The following is a 14,789-nucleotide window of genomic DNA, read 5'->3' as shown; positions in this document are numbered from 1 at the left end:
GGAAAGAAATGCTCATTCTTAAATACATGGGGGGGTAAAGCTCATTGGCATTTTTGAAATAACTTTGTTAAAAAAGAAGGTGAATGAAAAATAGTCCAGAAACAATAGAGGGCAGGGAGACTAACAACACTATTTTATTATTTTATATGCCCATCATAAGCAGGAAACATTTCTTACTCATCTTTCTATCCCAAATACCCAACATAAGGCCTGCACATGGTCGATGTGCAATTAATGTTTTAGGAATAAATGAATAACTCTTTTTGTATCACTCTTATCACAAAGTGCTCCTAAAAAGCAGATATAAAACCTGAGGCCAAGAAAAGAAAGATGAATTACTAAAGGCACAAAGCTAGAGACAGAATTGAAGGGGATGAAAGACCTTGAATTCCCACCTCTTCCTCAATATCATATGCCACTACTTTTAGGAACAACACTAAAGGAAACCGTAAAAGAACTTAAAAAAGATTTTCAAAATTTCCGTACTCTGACTTTGCACATAACCCCAAAAAGATGAAAAGGGAAAGAGGCTGAAAATCCAAATGACTATATAATAAGTATATTAAGAATGTTCTCCATTTCCCTCTTTCATCCCAAAAGTAGTAGTAGTAAGAAATGATATAGTGAACATATATCATTTACCTGCCCACCCACCAACACTTTTCGTAGGGTAGTTACCCCCTCCCATTTCACATGGCCTGCTTATCAGGATGCTCACCTATCACCTATCACCTATCACAAGATTATAAACATAATTCACTATAACCAATCAAAGTACCCTATCTCCAAGGCCAAAGTGAATGACGAAGGTCAATCAAAAATCATACCCAAAACTTCCTGCTAGAACTAATAAAGGAGATGGCCCCTCGCTCAAAGAAAATGAAACTGGAGCCCCAGCAGCTTTTGCCCTCAGCCGCAGGTAATAAGTCCATACCAGAAGAAAGCAGAAGCAAGAGATGAAGACACAGATTTGCTGACATTACTGATGGATCCAGCTGTGTCTCAAGACAGAGCCATAAAATAAATTTCATCCCCTATACTTTTATTTTATTTTTTGGTTTAATACTTTAAAGTACATTTTTCTCAGTTGCAAAATGGCAAGAACGCTAATTAAAAAGGGCAGGAAACAACTGTCTGTAGAACTTAAATATGATATATAGGCCAAGCTAAGCTATTGTTTCTTTAACCAAAAGTGGAGCTGTTCAGAAATCATAGTTATGACTCCCCTCTTTCTCCTGTCTAGGGTTCTTAGTACTGTTCAAAAGAAAAGATTCTTCGGTTGAAAGTGAAAATGTTTAAGATTTAATAGAGAAGATCTCCGCATAGATGGAAAAAAAAGATCATTGTTCTCTACGGTCTCATCTAATTCAAATATTCTACACTGCCTTTTCTTTTACACAGCCACCTACCACCAAAAGAAGCTCAGAACAATATAGATACACCGAGATTCTCCCTAACTCATGACATATGCACAGGCCAAATCCACGTCCCAACTCAGAAGCCAATTTTACTCAGTTTCTAGAACATGTAGTTAAGAGTGGAAAAAAGAGAAGAGAAATGGATATGTTCCCCCAAAGAACTGATCAAAGATAACATGAATAAATAGTAAATAATTTTCAGCACCCAGATACTAACTTCCAGGCTACTGGTCATGAAACGTCTCAAAGATGAAACCAAATAGTATAACCAAGTAATAAAGGGCTTTTAAAATTAAAATTAAAAAATAGAAATGAAATGGTTTGCTGGTTATACCTTTTTAATCTTGGCATTTTTATTCTAATTACTATATGAAAAAGTCCTTACTCCCTATAAATTGTCAGCAGTTTTACCTTGCTTCTTGTTTTCACTTTTGATTTGCTCTTCTGTTTTCTTTTCAACTTCTTCTTATTTAAAATTTTCTTATTCCTAAAAGTGGAAAAAAAGAATTATGAAAGTTCATTATCAGGACATAAAAAGCTATGAAAAATAGGTACTTCCAAAGTAGATATCTGAATATTTCTCCTACAAACTTTCTTCCTATGAAATAATATACTCTAGATGCACATATATAAGATACTAACACACAATGTAGCTATTGAGATAATAACACAATACTGGAAAGCTAAGAAATATACATTAAATGATCAAAAAATTGAATTTTGCAAATATTTTCAGAAAATTAAAAAAGGTAAATGGCATCAAATGAAGTTTTTAAAATTTTATTCAACAGTGGGGATGCTAATAAGTATCAGGTATATTCCCTTCCCAGAAAAATCTACTCTTTGTAGTTGCAAGGGCTACAATGCAAAAAGGGACAGGAGGCAATTTTTACCAAATTACTATAGAAAAAAACCCAACTCGTACTCTTCTCATATTCTGCAGCCAGTTTTTCATAACCTCACAGGCCTAAGACAAAATTATTCCTTAAGCAGAAGGACGCCCCTGAATGACTTTGAGAAAGACACGGAAAAAATGTGTCAAAGAATAAAAATTATAGTGGAAGAAACAAGAGTCAGGGAAAACAATGTATTTTATTTTCTTCTATATTTTTCTATGTCTCTAATACTGAGGTACACACTGTTAGGTACGAAAAAGACAGTTCTTGCCCTCAAGGAGCTCAAAGACTTGAATGAAAAACATAATTTAATGATCTAGCAAGAGAATGCTACTGAGGAGGAGGAATAAGGGGAGGAGGAGGGGACAAAAAGAAAAGAGGAAGAGGGGGAGGGGAAGGAAGAGACTCTAGATCCTAGAGGTTAAGTCCTTAACACTTGGTAACTAATTTAGTGGAGGTTGTGACCAAAACAAAAGTTGTATGCCTAGGCCACCTGGAGGTAGGAATGTCATTCACAAAAACAGGGAAGTCAAGGGGGAAGAATTAGTTTCCAAAAGGAAAAAAATGGTTCTATTTTTTCTTTTTTTTTTTTTTTTAAGATTTTATTTATTTATTTGAGAGTGAGAGAGAGCATGATGAGCTGGGGGAGAGGCAGACAGAGAGGGAGAAGCAGACTCCCTGCTGAGCAAGGAGCCCCACCTGAGTTCCCAGGACCCTGAGATCATGACCTGAGCTGAAGGCAGATGCTTAATGACTGAGCCACCTAGGCGCCCCTATTTTTTTTTTTTAGAGGGGGAAGGGACAAAGGGAGACAGAGCATCTTAAGCAGGCTCCATGCCCAGCATGGAGCCCAGTGTGGGGCTCCATCTCACAACCCTGAGATCATGGCCTGAGTGGAAATTAAGAGCTGGTTGCTTAACCGACTGACCCACCCAGGTGCCCCCCGTTCAATTTTAAAGATATCTGAGTTCAAGATACTAAAATGTCAGCAAAATAGACATGAACAAGCATATGAAAATTTATCTTTGACAATTCCTTCAGCTTTACTCCCTAAACCAAAATAACCACAAAATTGTCAATTATGTCTTGTAAATAGTTCTCGAATCTGTCTACATCTCTATTGCTGCAATTCTAATAATCTAAGTTACCATCACATCTTGCTTGGTCTACTGCAAAAGCTTTTTAACCCATTTCTGTACATTCGCGTTTGTTCCGCTTCAATCCATTCTTCATACAGGAGCCCAAGTCAACTTTTAAAAACACAAATCTGAGGGGCGCCTGGATGGCTCAGTTGGTTGAGCATCTGACTCTCGATTTCCGCTCAGGTCATGATCTTGCAGTTGTTAGATACAGCCTCACGTGGGGCTATGCGCTGAGCCTCAGGTCGGCTTGGGATTGCCTCTCCCTCTGTCCCTCCCCCAGCTCATGTGTGCTCATGTGCATGCGTGCTCTCACAAATAAATACATAAAATCTTAAAATAAAAAAACAGAAACAGAAATCTGAGTAAGTAATTACCCCACTTAAAACCCTACTAATATCTTCACAATTCTCTTGGGTTAGAGTCCAAAAGCATTGGCATGGCTTAAAAGATCTTCTACTAAGATCTGACCTCTGCCAGCCTCCCTGCCTCATTTTGCATCCCCCACCAACTTGTTCATCATACTCCAGCCACAAAGACATCCTTCTAGCTGTGTGAACCTGCTAAGCTACTTAGGGGCTTTCACAAAGGTTCTCCCTCTTCCTGGTATTCTCTCCCACATCTTTTGCTAACCACCATTCACCTCTGACATCCCAATCTAAGTGTCACTTACTCAGTAATGTCCCAGACTGAGTTAGTTTCCCTTATATACACTCTCATGTCATTTTACACTTGTTTCATTGTGTTATCTACAACTGTAATTATGTATGGGATTATGTGTTCAATGCATTGCTCCTTCACCAAGCTGTAAGTACCGAGAGTACAGAGGCCATGTGTTTCCTGTGCAGTGCTCTAGCCTCTTTATCTAAAAAAGTACCTGGAACAAAGTACTCAATACTATTTTGAGAAAAAGAAAAAGGAGGAAAGAGAGAAAAGAAGGAAGTTCAGAGCGATAGCTTTAAGCATTACTCAGAGGACCAAGGACAGATTCATAGATACAGAGATACGTTTAAAGGATATGTAAGCCAGACATGTCCATTTAGGAGCTATTCATTTAATAATTTTATGCAGATTTTGGTGCAACGGAGGTAATGGAAAACCATGTACATGGATAAGATTTCCCCCAGATAGCATGCTAAGAAAGTAAAGAGAAAGACTGATCAATAGTATCATGTGCTACACATGAACAGATATACCTGCTTATACAGTCTATTCAGCTATGAGCATTGTGAGAGCATGAAGAATGTGTATTTCAACTCTGTACTTTCAAGGCCTGCATCAGTGCCTGACATATCACAGGTGTTCAAGAATTCTCAAAAATGAAAAAAAAGTTAATGAAAAGTAATGAGTATTTCTCATTATGGTTTAGAAAAACAACTTCTCTTTTATATTAAATGAAATCAGTTTTCTGAGCAACAGGAATATGTAAATGCTAAAAAGTTTGCCACTTTCATACAATTCAGAAAAACATCAAAGTTCACTCAAAACCAATCTTCGGAGAAGCAGAATATATAAAGCCAAATAAAATGACTTTCCTGAAGCCTAGTCATCAGAGACTAAAATTTTCAGAAATATAAACCAATACTTGTGTTTCTTTTGCTTAATGAACATCTTTAAAGTTCAAATGGCTTTAATATATATTCCTAAAATACTTCTTCCTATGCATTTAATCAATTTGGCATTTAATTAGTTATAACAATTTTAATGAACCTAAACCCACCAATTCCTGAATATAGTTTAAGAATCAGCTTTTCCCAAATCCCCACAAATTGATTTTACTATGTGTTTTGTTGTTGTTGTTAATTTGGCTTGTTTTATTAGAAATAGATGGTTGTCAAAGACAGCCAGTAATAAGTTAAAAGTTATATGAAGAAAATCTATAGTCAACATTAGAAAATAAAAATGCTATTTGTTCGTAAGCTAACATCCCATTATATGACTAACGGAAAAGCTTAGTTTCAACTAACTTTAAATAAACTTTTCATGATATGTGAGGATGGACAGATAAAAGAAAAACTCTAGAAACCAGTCTTACACATTAACAATTCACCTTGGAATTTATGATGATTTAGGACTTTAAATCCTAAATCAAATAGGAACTTAATAAAAAAATGTTTGGAATTGATCCTGTAGGATTTTTAGTCATTTCACAAAAAGAACCTCATACCTATGAGATTTGAAAGAATTATGGGTGCTAATAAAAGGCAAAGGCTATTAACATTCTTAAAATATTTATTTAAAAAATATTTACTTTAAAAATTCCAAAGAAATTTTAATACCTACCACTGTTTAAGGAAAACCAATTTTTTCCTACAATGTAAGAACAAATGAATTTTTACAAGCTGTTCCACGATACAGATCATTAGTTTCTCTATCAGCTTAATGCTGAGTCTGTTTTCTAAAAAAAACCAAAAATTAGTCATAATTTAACTTTAAAACGTCTCTCACTCTGAATCTGTTTCTTCATTTGTAAAATAACAAGACGAAGGAGATTATTTCTGAGATTCTTTTTAACTCTAAAATACTGGAGTTATTTAATAAGTCCAAATTCAAAGAACTTCTGGAATAAGAAGATTTCAATCTTTTGTTTAATTTCCCTTAGTAATGAGAAATGAAAAATTCCTGAGTCTATGGTCTAAGGCAGGAATAGGCAAATTATTTCCTGTAAAGGGCTAGATTGCAAATACTTTTCACTTTGTAAGCTACAGGATCTCTGTTGCAACTACTCAACCGTTAGGGCATGAGAAGAGACATAGACAACACATAAACAGACAAGCATTACAAACTATTTCTGGACACTGAAGTTTGAATTTCATATAATTTTTATATGCCACAAAACACTTTTTTTTTTTTTTTAAACCTTTAAAAACGTCAAAACCATTCTTAGTTGACAGGCCATATAAAACAGGCACTGAGCCAGTTTGGTCTGTATGCCATAGTTTGTCGACCCCTGGTCTAGAGTGTACTTTGATAAACAGGCTCAATCAGAAAGAAAAAAAAAACTATTAGTATGCAACATAAATAAAAGCTGTTCAAAATATCACTATGCTTATACAAATAAGCATTCTTAAAATTATGTATTTTCTTTTTGCAAAGATAAACTCCGGACTTCCACTTCCCTAAAATAAGATACTAGGGAGAAGCAAGCCATTGCTCTTCCTTCAAAAACTCGACTAGCCTAAGAATGCTGGGGAAGTAATTAAGGACCAGATGAACTAAAACTCCAGAGATAAAAGAGCACTTCCACGGTGAGCTCAGACCATTGGCATTTTCTTCACGGGGGTATTTGCAAAGTTTGCATACATATGAGGTCAAATTGAGCCTAGTTTAAACAGAGGAACTCTACCAAAGAAAACAAGAAACTAGTGGGGCTTTAGCTGGAATGAGACTGGAAATCCAGAAAAGCCTCAAACACATGGCCAGTTTCCCCAATGACATAAAGCTTAGTAATGGGATGCTGGAGGATAGGGAGGCTGGACCAACAGGACAGAGTCAATTTCCCAATCTCCAATGTCCAGAAGACAGAATCTCAGTAAAGGGAGGAGTCTACTTATTCCATGATTGGATGGAGATTGTCAGCACCTCACCCTATTTGTTTCACACAGCAAAGAGCTAAACTCTCTGAAAGAAAATGACTGTTAGGCACATAATAAACATATTAAGAGATATACAAGAAGCAAAATAATCAGGTAGACTCAAGATAATTGATACTGAAGTTAGGAGGCAAGGATTTAAAACAGATGTAAAGATGGAAAAATAGGATGAAATGATACAATTTTCAACAGATCTATTTTTTTAAAAAGCCAAGTAAATTTTCTAAAAAATAAATATTTGAAATCAAGACTTGTCAGATGATTTTAAGAGCAGAATAGACTGAGGAAAACAGGATTCGTGGACCTGCAGAGAGGCCAAGGGAAAATATCCAAACTCAAAAACAGAGAAAAGAACGAGATGCCTAAAACAGAGTATGAAACATGTAGGACATAGTTGAATGATCTCATATTCATGTAAATGAAATCCAAGACAGAGAAAAAAAAAGAATGGAACAAATGCAATATGTGAACAGATAATTAATGACAATTTTACAAAAGTGAGGAAAGAAATCAACTCAGAGATTCAAGAAATTCAGGAAAGTACAAGCAGGAATATTCAAAGAAAACCACAGGCACGCCAAATGCTAGGTACAGTCAAACTGCTGAAACAAAGGATAAAGAGAAAATCTTAAAAGCAACAAGGAAAAAAGATACACTCAAAAGAACAACAATAGATTGATAGCTTCCATTCTCTGTGTTTAATGGTGCTGGGGATGGAGGGGTGTAGACTATGTACCTACCAAAAATATCCTTTAAGAATGAAAACAAGAATATATTTTAGACCCACAAAAGCTGACATAATTCACTGTCAATATACCAATACTACAAGAAATACAAAAGGAAGGTCTTTATACTTGCTATGTCAAAATTTTAAATAAAAGGGCACAGACCTAAAGTAGAAGAAATGGAGAAGATACATCCTGAACATGCTTACTGGCCTTGCAAAAAATGTTGGCATGGCTATATTAGTATTGACAAAATTAATTTTTAAGGCTAGAAGTATTATTAGAGATGAACTGAGCACTTCATAATGCTAAGAGTCAATTCAATAGGAAAACATTAGCAATCCCAAATCTGAATGCATCTAACAAAAACATATGAAGCAAAATTGAGCAAAGTAAAAGGAGAAAGACAAAGTCACAATCAAAAGAGCAGATTTTAATATACTTCTCTCTGACAGAACAAGTAGAGGACAAAACAGCATGGATATAGAAAAATTAAAACATGATTAATCAACTTGATCTAATTGACACATCTAGAAAATCACACCGAACAAGTAGAGAATGCATTCTTTTCTAATGCAAATAGACTATTTACCAAAATAGACAACAGAATGCTGAACCACAGACTGAGTCTCAACAAATTTCCAAAGACTGATTGTGATCACAGAAAAATTAAACTAGAGACCAACAGAAAAAAAACTAAGATACTGCCAGATGTTTAGAAATCTTAAAAAAAAAAAAAGCAAAAAACAGATTTTAAATAACCTAGGAGTCAAAGAGCTATAACAGAAAGTTAAAATGGAAATCAGAAAATAGTTTCAATTAAATAAAAATGACATATGACATATCAAAACTTGTGAAATGTAGCTGAAATAATGGTTAGGGAAAATGTACAGCTTTTTGCAAAGACTTAAGTGCACATAATGAAAAAAGAAATTCTGAAAGTAAATGATCTAGGCATACAACTTTAGAAGTCAGAAAAACAACAGCAAGTAAACAATGTAAAAAGAGGGAAACAAATATAAGAACAGATATCAATAAAATAGAAAACAGACATTCAGTAGAGAAAATCAAGGAACCAAAACTAGTTCTCTGAAAAGATTAATAAGGAAAGGTAGTCCAGAAAAAAATAAAATAAAAAAAATAAAACCACAATTACCCATATGAGAAATAAGAAAGAGGACATCATTATAGACGCTGCCCATAAATTTCACAATTTAAATATGAGGGCAAATTCCACTGAAAAATGTAACTTCTCAATATTAAACAAGGAAAAAAATACAATATCTGAATAGTCTTATACTCTGTTAAAGAAACTGAATCCCTAACCAAAACCTTCCCACAAAGAAACTATAGACTCAGGAATTAGAGAATTCCTCTAAATACTTAATTCACTGGTACATTCTTTCAACAATTTCAGTCTTAAACTAACTCTTCCTATGAATATAAAAAGAAGAAACTTCCCAACTCATTTTATGAGACTAGCATAATTCTGATACCAAAATCTGAAAAGAATATTTCAAAATAAGAAAATCTCAAGCCAACATCTCCCATGAACAAAGAAGCAAAAATACTACCATAGCCAAAAAGTGGAAACAACCCAAATGTTCATCAATTGACAAATAGATAAACAAAATGTGGTACATCCATATAACAGGATATTATTCAGCCATGAATGGAGTAGACACATCTGCTTTATGGATGAACCTTGAAAACATTATGCTAAGTGAAAGAAACAAAAACCACGATTCCATTTATATCAAATGTCCAGATTAAACAAATCCATAGAAACAGGAAGCTGATTAGTGGTTTCCAGGGGCTAATGGAAAAGAGAAGCAGACTGACTGCCAATGGGTACAGGATTTCTTTTTCAGGTGAAAAAAATGTTCTGTTTGCACAACTTTGTTAATATACTAAAACTATTGATTCGTATACTTTTACATGGTGTGTTTCATGATATGTAAATTATATCTCAACTAAAAAATAAGACAAAAAAGCCACTGATATAAACATAATTTCAATGTTCAGCAACCTATAAAAAGGATAGATAAACTGCAAAATCCAATCAATGTAACTCAATAGGATAACAAAATAAGGGAAAAAAATATGATCATTTCAATAGAAACAAAAAAAGTATTTTATAAAACTCAACAACTACTTGTGATGAAATGCCTCCGTAAGGCAGAAAAAAAAATTAATCTGATAATTACTAAATCTGGTAATTACTTAATCTAGAAGTCAGTAAAACAAAAGAAATAAAAATCATAGTGGCTGAAAAGAAAACAGTAAAAGCATTTTTACTTGCAGATAACCTAACTGTGTTTATAGAAAAAGCAAAGTAATAAGTAATAAGTGAATTATCCAGGTCACTGGATACACCAGTTTTTTAAAAAATCAACTAATTTATAAAACACTATATGTAAACTGAAGCTTTTCTATATAAACCAGAATTATTTCTCCTGTGTAATTAATGTAATGATACGGTCATCATTGTGTTCAAGCATTACTGAATAAATTAGGGAGGAACAGTAGTCTGATTACTAAGTAGAAAACTTTTATTTACTCTCCTAGGCTGATAATTAGTAACAAGAAAAGAGATTTTAGCAGTTCAAATTGATCTAGGGGAGAGATTCCTATACATAGCTTCAATCTCTTGATCTATTTAGAAGTCTGCATATGGAGGGTGGGGGCGGGGGATAATAACTCTAAATAAAATCACCTTGGCAGGGGCAGAGCAGCATAACAAAAAGAGGGAGGAAAGGAGACAGTGAGAAGTCTCTGAAAAGTTCAGACTTTAGACCATGCTTCATTCAGATTTATATTGCAGTTACACAGAGCCTAAGTGAGTGAGAAAAACTCAAGCCATGAAGCACCCGTAAAACTTTCTAAGGACAATCTGTTCACCCCAGGCCTCAGAGAGCTACCACAAGGGTAATGACAGTTAGCAGTCGAATAAGCGGGCACACAAAAAGATACAAGGCACCCTGAGAACTAGGGGAAACAGACAACAGATACCAAAACAGACTGCAGGTGGAATTTTCAGACACAACTATGCTTACCAAATTTAAAAAAATAAGAGATAGCTTTAAGATATCTGTAGCATATGGCCAACATAGCATATATGAAAGAGAATCATATCAAACTTCTAAGAAAATGAAAAATACAATAACTGAAATTAAAGACCCATTAGGTACGTTTGCAGCATCTCACAAAGATAGAATTTGACGAGATTAGAAGAGTATCTAAAATTCAGCATAGAAAGATAAAAAGGTTGAAAATGTGTCCCTGAGACCTCCAGTTGTGAAACCTCCTCCTTCAACTCCCATCATCCCAAAAGAGACAGGCTTTACTCCATCCAAGTACACTTCTCATACACTGGACCCCAACTCATTTGCCATCCTCGGGATTTCACTCAACCACTTATTTCCTTTCTTTGTTCACTCTTTAATCTCGTTTATCCAGGATTTCTAAACCTAGAGGCCTACTGGCCTCCACCCAATGAAGAAGGAAAAAAAAGTTAAATGATTCTCTATTTCTCTTCACCACTAAATTTCTGTCTTGAACTTTTTCAATCCCTTACTATCAAATTCCTACATGTTTATGACTTCTCAATGCCACAAACTTCCTTGTTGCCTACTGAATTTCCTAGCTTTAGTCTTTATCCTTCACATTCTTCCATATGAGTATTGTCAAAACAGTCTACTTCTTTAAATATCTTTCCCCTACCTTTGGCTTCAACCCTTGTTTTAGTGGTTCTTCTACCTTTGATGATGATTCTTTCTCAATTAATAGGTCCTTTTCCTGTCCTCTTAATGTTTAGTGTATATATATTACTTCTCATGAGAGTTATCTGTTCATATTCTCTATTTGTATCTTACAAACTTTGTTTCTAATAATCCATAACAACCCTGAACAATAACTACTGAGAATTCATGAACATCATCGGAATACTGGTCTAGAGCCAGTTATGTTCTCTGACAATGAAGGTACATCTACCATAAAAACTGACCACCTTTCTAGCCACTTCAAAACCCCACCCCAACGCATTTAGTTCAAATTAGATCACCTAACCCTCTTCTTTGCTGCTTAAATAGGGACACCATTAGGAAGGTACTCCTTTTACTTACCTTCCACCCAACATGAAATATTCTCTACAGGGCCTTACTCCATAAACTAGTCCCATTCTCTCTTTTTTATTCATTATTCCTGCCCTTCCCCTTCAGTCTACTATGTTAAGAGTACAGAATTTAGAGACAAATGGCCTCGTTTCAAATGCAGGCTGTGTCATTTATTAGCCGTGATCTGGGAAAGTTACTTAACTTCTCTGCCTCAACCGTCTCATCTGTAAAATAGGGTGAAAACAGTACCTCTCCTATTGAATTATAAAGTACTTAGAGATACACCTGGTATTTAATAAGTACTAATCAAATTTTATTTTTTATTATTATCATGCTAAAGTGCCTACCTTGGTTTGTGTTTCCCCACAAGCAGACTTGATTCAAGAATTCATGTAAAAGGATCTGTTTTGAGAAGTGAGCCAGGAAAAACACTGGTGGGAGGATCAAAAGTACAATAGGGAAGGGAAGGCAGTCAGTAAAGAGTGCATTAGCCAGTTACCCTGATGGGCAACTACAGCATGATTCTACTGGAAAACTCTGGTAGATGGTGTAGAACATGGCTCAGTTACCCCAACTGAAGGATGAGAAAAATGAGGTATTTATCCACCAACTCCTCCTCCATCACTGGTTGAAAGCCTTTCTAAAGGCATTAACTCTGGCATTTCTGGCTTGCCCTGCCCATAAGCCAAGAATGTCTCTCTGGCCAATAAGAAAGCTCTCAGGCAGAAAGTCAGAGTCTTAGGTGGAGAGCATGGAGATAAATGCCAAAGAGATAAGGCTAGGACACTAATAACATCTACTACAGTGTCTATTATCCAAAAGATAATTCTTTGTCTCCTTCCTCAAGCTACCATCTTCCTTCTTTCCGTTTAAACACTGATTTCTTTCTTTCATTTCTTTCTTTCTTTCTTTAAGATTTTATTTATTTGAGAGAAAGAGAGAGCACAAGCGGGGGGGGGGGGGGGGACAGAGGAAGAGAGAGAGCAGACTCCCTGCTGAGTGGGGAGCCCAGCTTGATCCTAGGACCCTGAGACCATAACCCGAGACAAAGGCAAATGCTTAACCAACTAAGCCATCCTGATGTTCCTAAACACTGATTTCTAAATACTCTCCTTTCTTCACCTAACCTCAATTTACTTTTCCACCAAAAGGTGACTTCTCCTTGACTTCTGGAAAAATGAATGGGGGTGAATGGGTGTAGGTCATTATGATCTCTTAATGCAAACTTGAAGATGATGTCTTCAGACTTCTATTTAGCTAACCTACAGAAAAAGAGGCAGTTTGTAAGTGATGGTATGTTGAGGAGCCTTTGAATATACTGAACATAATGTATTTGAGACACGATTGAGAGGCCCAGCAGTAGACTTTTCAAATTACAGTTCTAGAGATAAAGAGAGAGGTTTTAGCTATAAACCACACACCAGGAAATAAAAAACAATTAGGTAATAACTAAAATCACAGGACTGACTGAAATAACCAAGGAAGAAAATTTAGAGAAGGGTACCAAGAATGGACTCTTGAGAAACTAGTTCTTCCTCCCTTACTATGTAAAGAAAAGGCATTATTTCTATACTTGAAATCTAGTCACCTGTTATACCTATCATTCTTTCTTCATTCTTCTAATACCAAAACATTCTTTTTTTTTTTTTTTAAAGATTTTATTTATTCATTCGACAGAGAGAGAGAGACAGCCAGCGAGAGAGGGAACACAAGCAGGGGGAGTGGGAGAGGAAGAAGCAGGCTCATAGCGGAAGAGCCTGATGTGGGGCTCGATCCCATAATGCCAGGATCACGCCCTGAGCCGAAGGCAGACGCTTAACCGCTGTGCCACCCAGGCGCCCCCCAAAACATTCTTGAATCCATTCTATCTCATCTATTCCCACTGCCTTCTCAGGATTCATTACCATTTGTCCGAACTACTACATTTGTTTCTTTAAAGGTGGTCTTGCTTTGGGGATCTGCACCTTTTGTCTTCTATAACGCTGGCAGAGATATTTTTATAAATTCAAAGTTTAACTCTACCACTACTGTTCTCAAATAAAGCAATACTTGGGCATGATAACCTGGTCCTAATATATGTGTCTAGTCTCTTCTATGCCCTTATTCTTATTCACCTAATTCCCTACCCTTCAGTTATTGCCATTATTTGTGTTTTGCACTTGTTTGATTTTATCCCTGAATTTAAAATGTAGCTCTAGCAACGATAACAGTCACTCTCAGGAAACTATGGTCCACAATCCAAATCTAGTCTGTCACCTAGCTTTGTAAATACAATTATACTAGAACACAGCCATGTTCATCAGTTTACATATTTACTGCTTATGGGTGCTTTCAAACTGTAACAAGAGTTGAATAGTTGCAACAGAGATTGTATTATCCCAAAGCCTAAACACTTTAGGGTATTTGGCCCTATAAAGAATTACGTTTACTAACCCTTCACCCATGAGACAGTAAATATCAAGCAATCTCATACGTGTATAACTGGATTCCCAGAAGGAAATAAGAAAGACTGAGTTTGAAATAATATTTGAGGAAATAAAGGCCAAAATGTGCCAAATTAAGCAAAAAATATCATAGATCTCAGAAATTCAATGAATACCAAGCACAACCTAAACACACACAGACACACACAGAGACACATACACACACACTTTATTTAGGCACAGCATAGTCAGATTACTAAAAATCAAAGGTAAAGAGAAAAACCTTAAGAGTAGTCAGAGAAAGAATTCTGGTGCCAGTTTGGTGGCATAAACTCAAATACGGCCCATCTTTCCCACTGTTTACAACTAAGAACTATGGACAAAATACAAGAAGAAAAAAGAAAAGAAAGAAAAAAGAAAAAATTACTTGAGGATTCTGAAAAGCAAACAAAAGCATATTGTAGGGGCACCTGGGTGACT

The 14,789-nt window shown here is 35.5% G+C and overlaps 1 protein-coding gene across 15 annotated transcripts in view; it reads right to left on the bottom strand.

The window, feature by feature from the left end:
* MYCBP2 (MYC binding protein 2) overlaps positions 1-14,789 on the bottom strand; it is a 253,255-nt gene that overhangs the window by 226,947 nt on the left and 11,519 nt on the right. For all 15 annotated transcript variants that reach the window (XM_045810935.2, XM_087865058.1, XM_087865059.1 and 12 more), the window contains exon 2: positions 1,830-1,905. In XM_045810935.2, coding sequence (XP_045666891.2) covers positions 1,830-1,905 — 76 coding nt within the window. The remainder of the gene's footprint in view (positions 1-1,829; positions 1,906-14,789) is intronic.

The sequence above is a fragment of the Ursus americanus genome, chromosome 10 (assembly GCF_024610735.1).
Source record: "Ursus americanus isolate L20-20 chromosome 10, mUrsAme1.1.p, whole genome shotgun sequence".
NCBI lineage: Eukaryota > Metazoa > Chordata > Mammalia > Carnivora > Ursidae > Ursus > Ursus americanus.
This window is presented reverse-complemented; position numbering and strand designations above follow the sequence as displayed.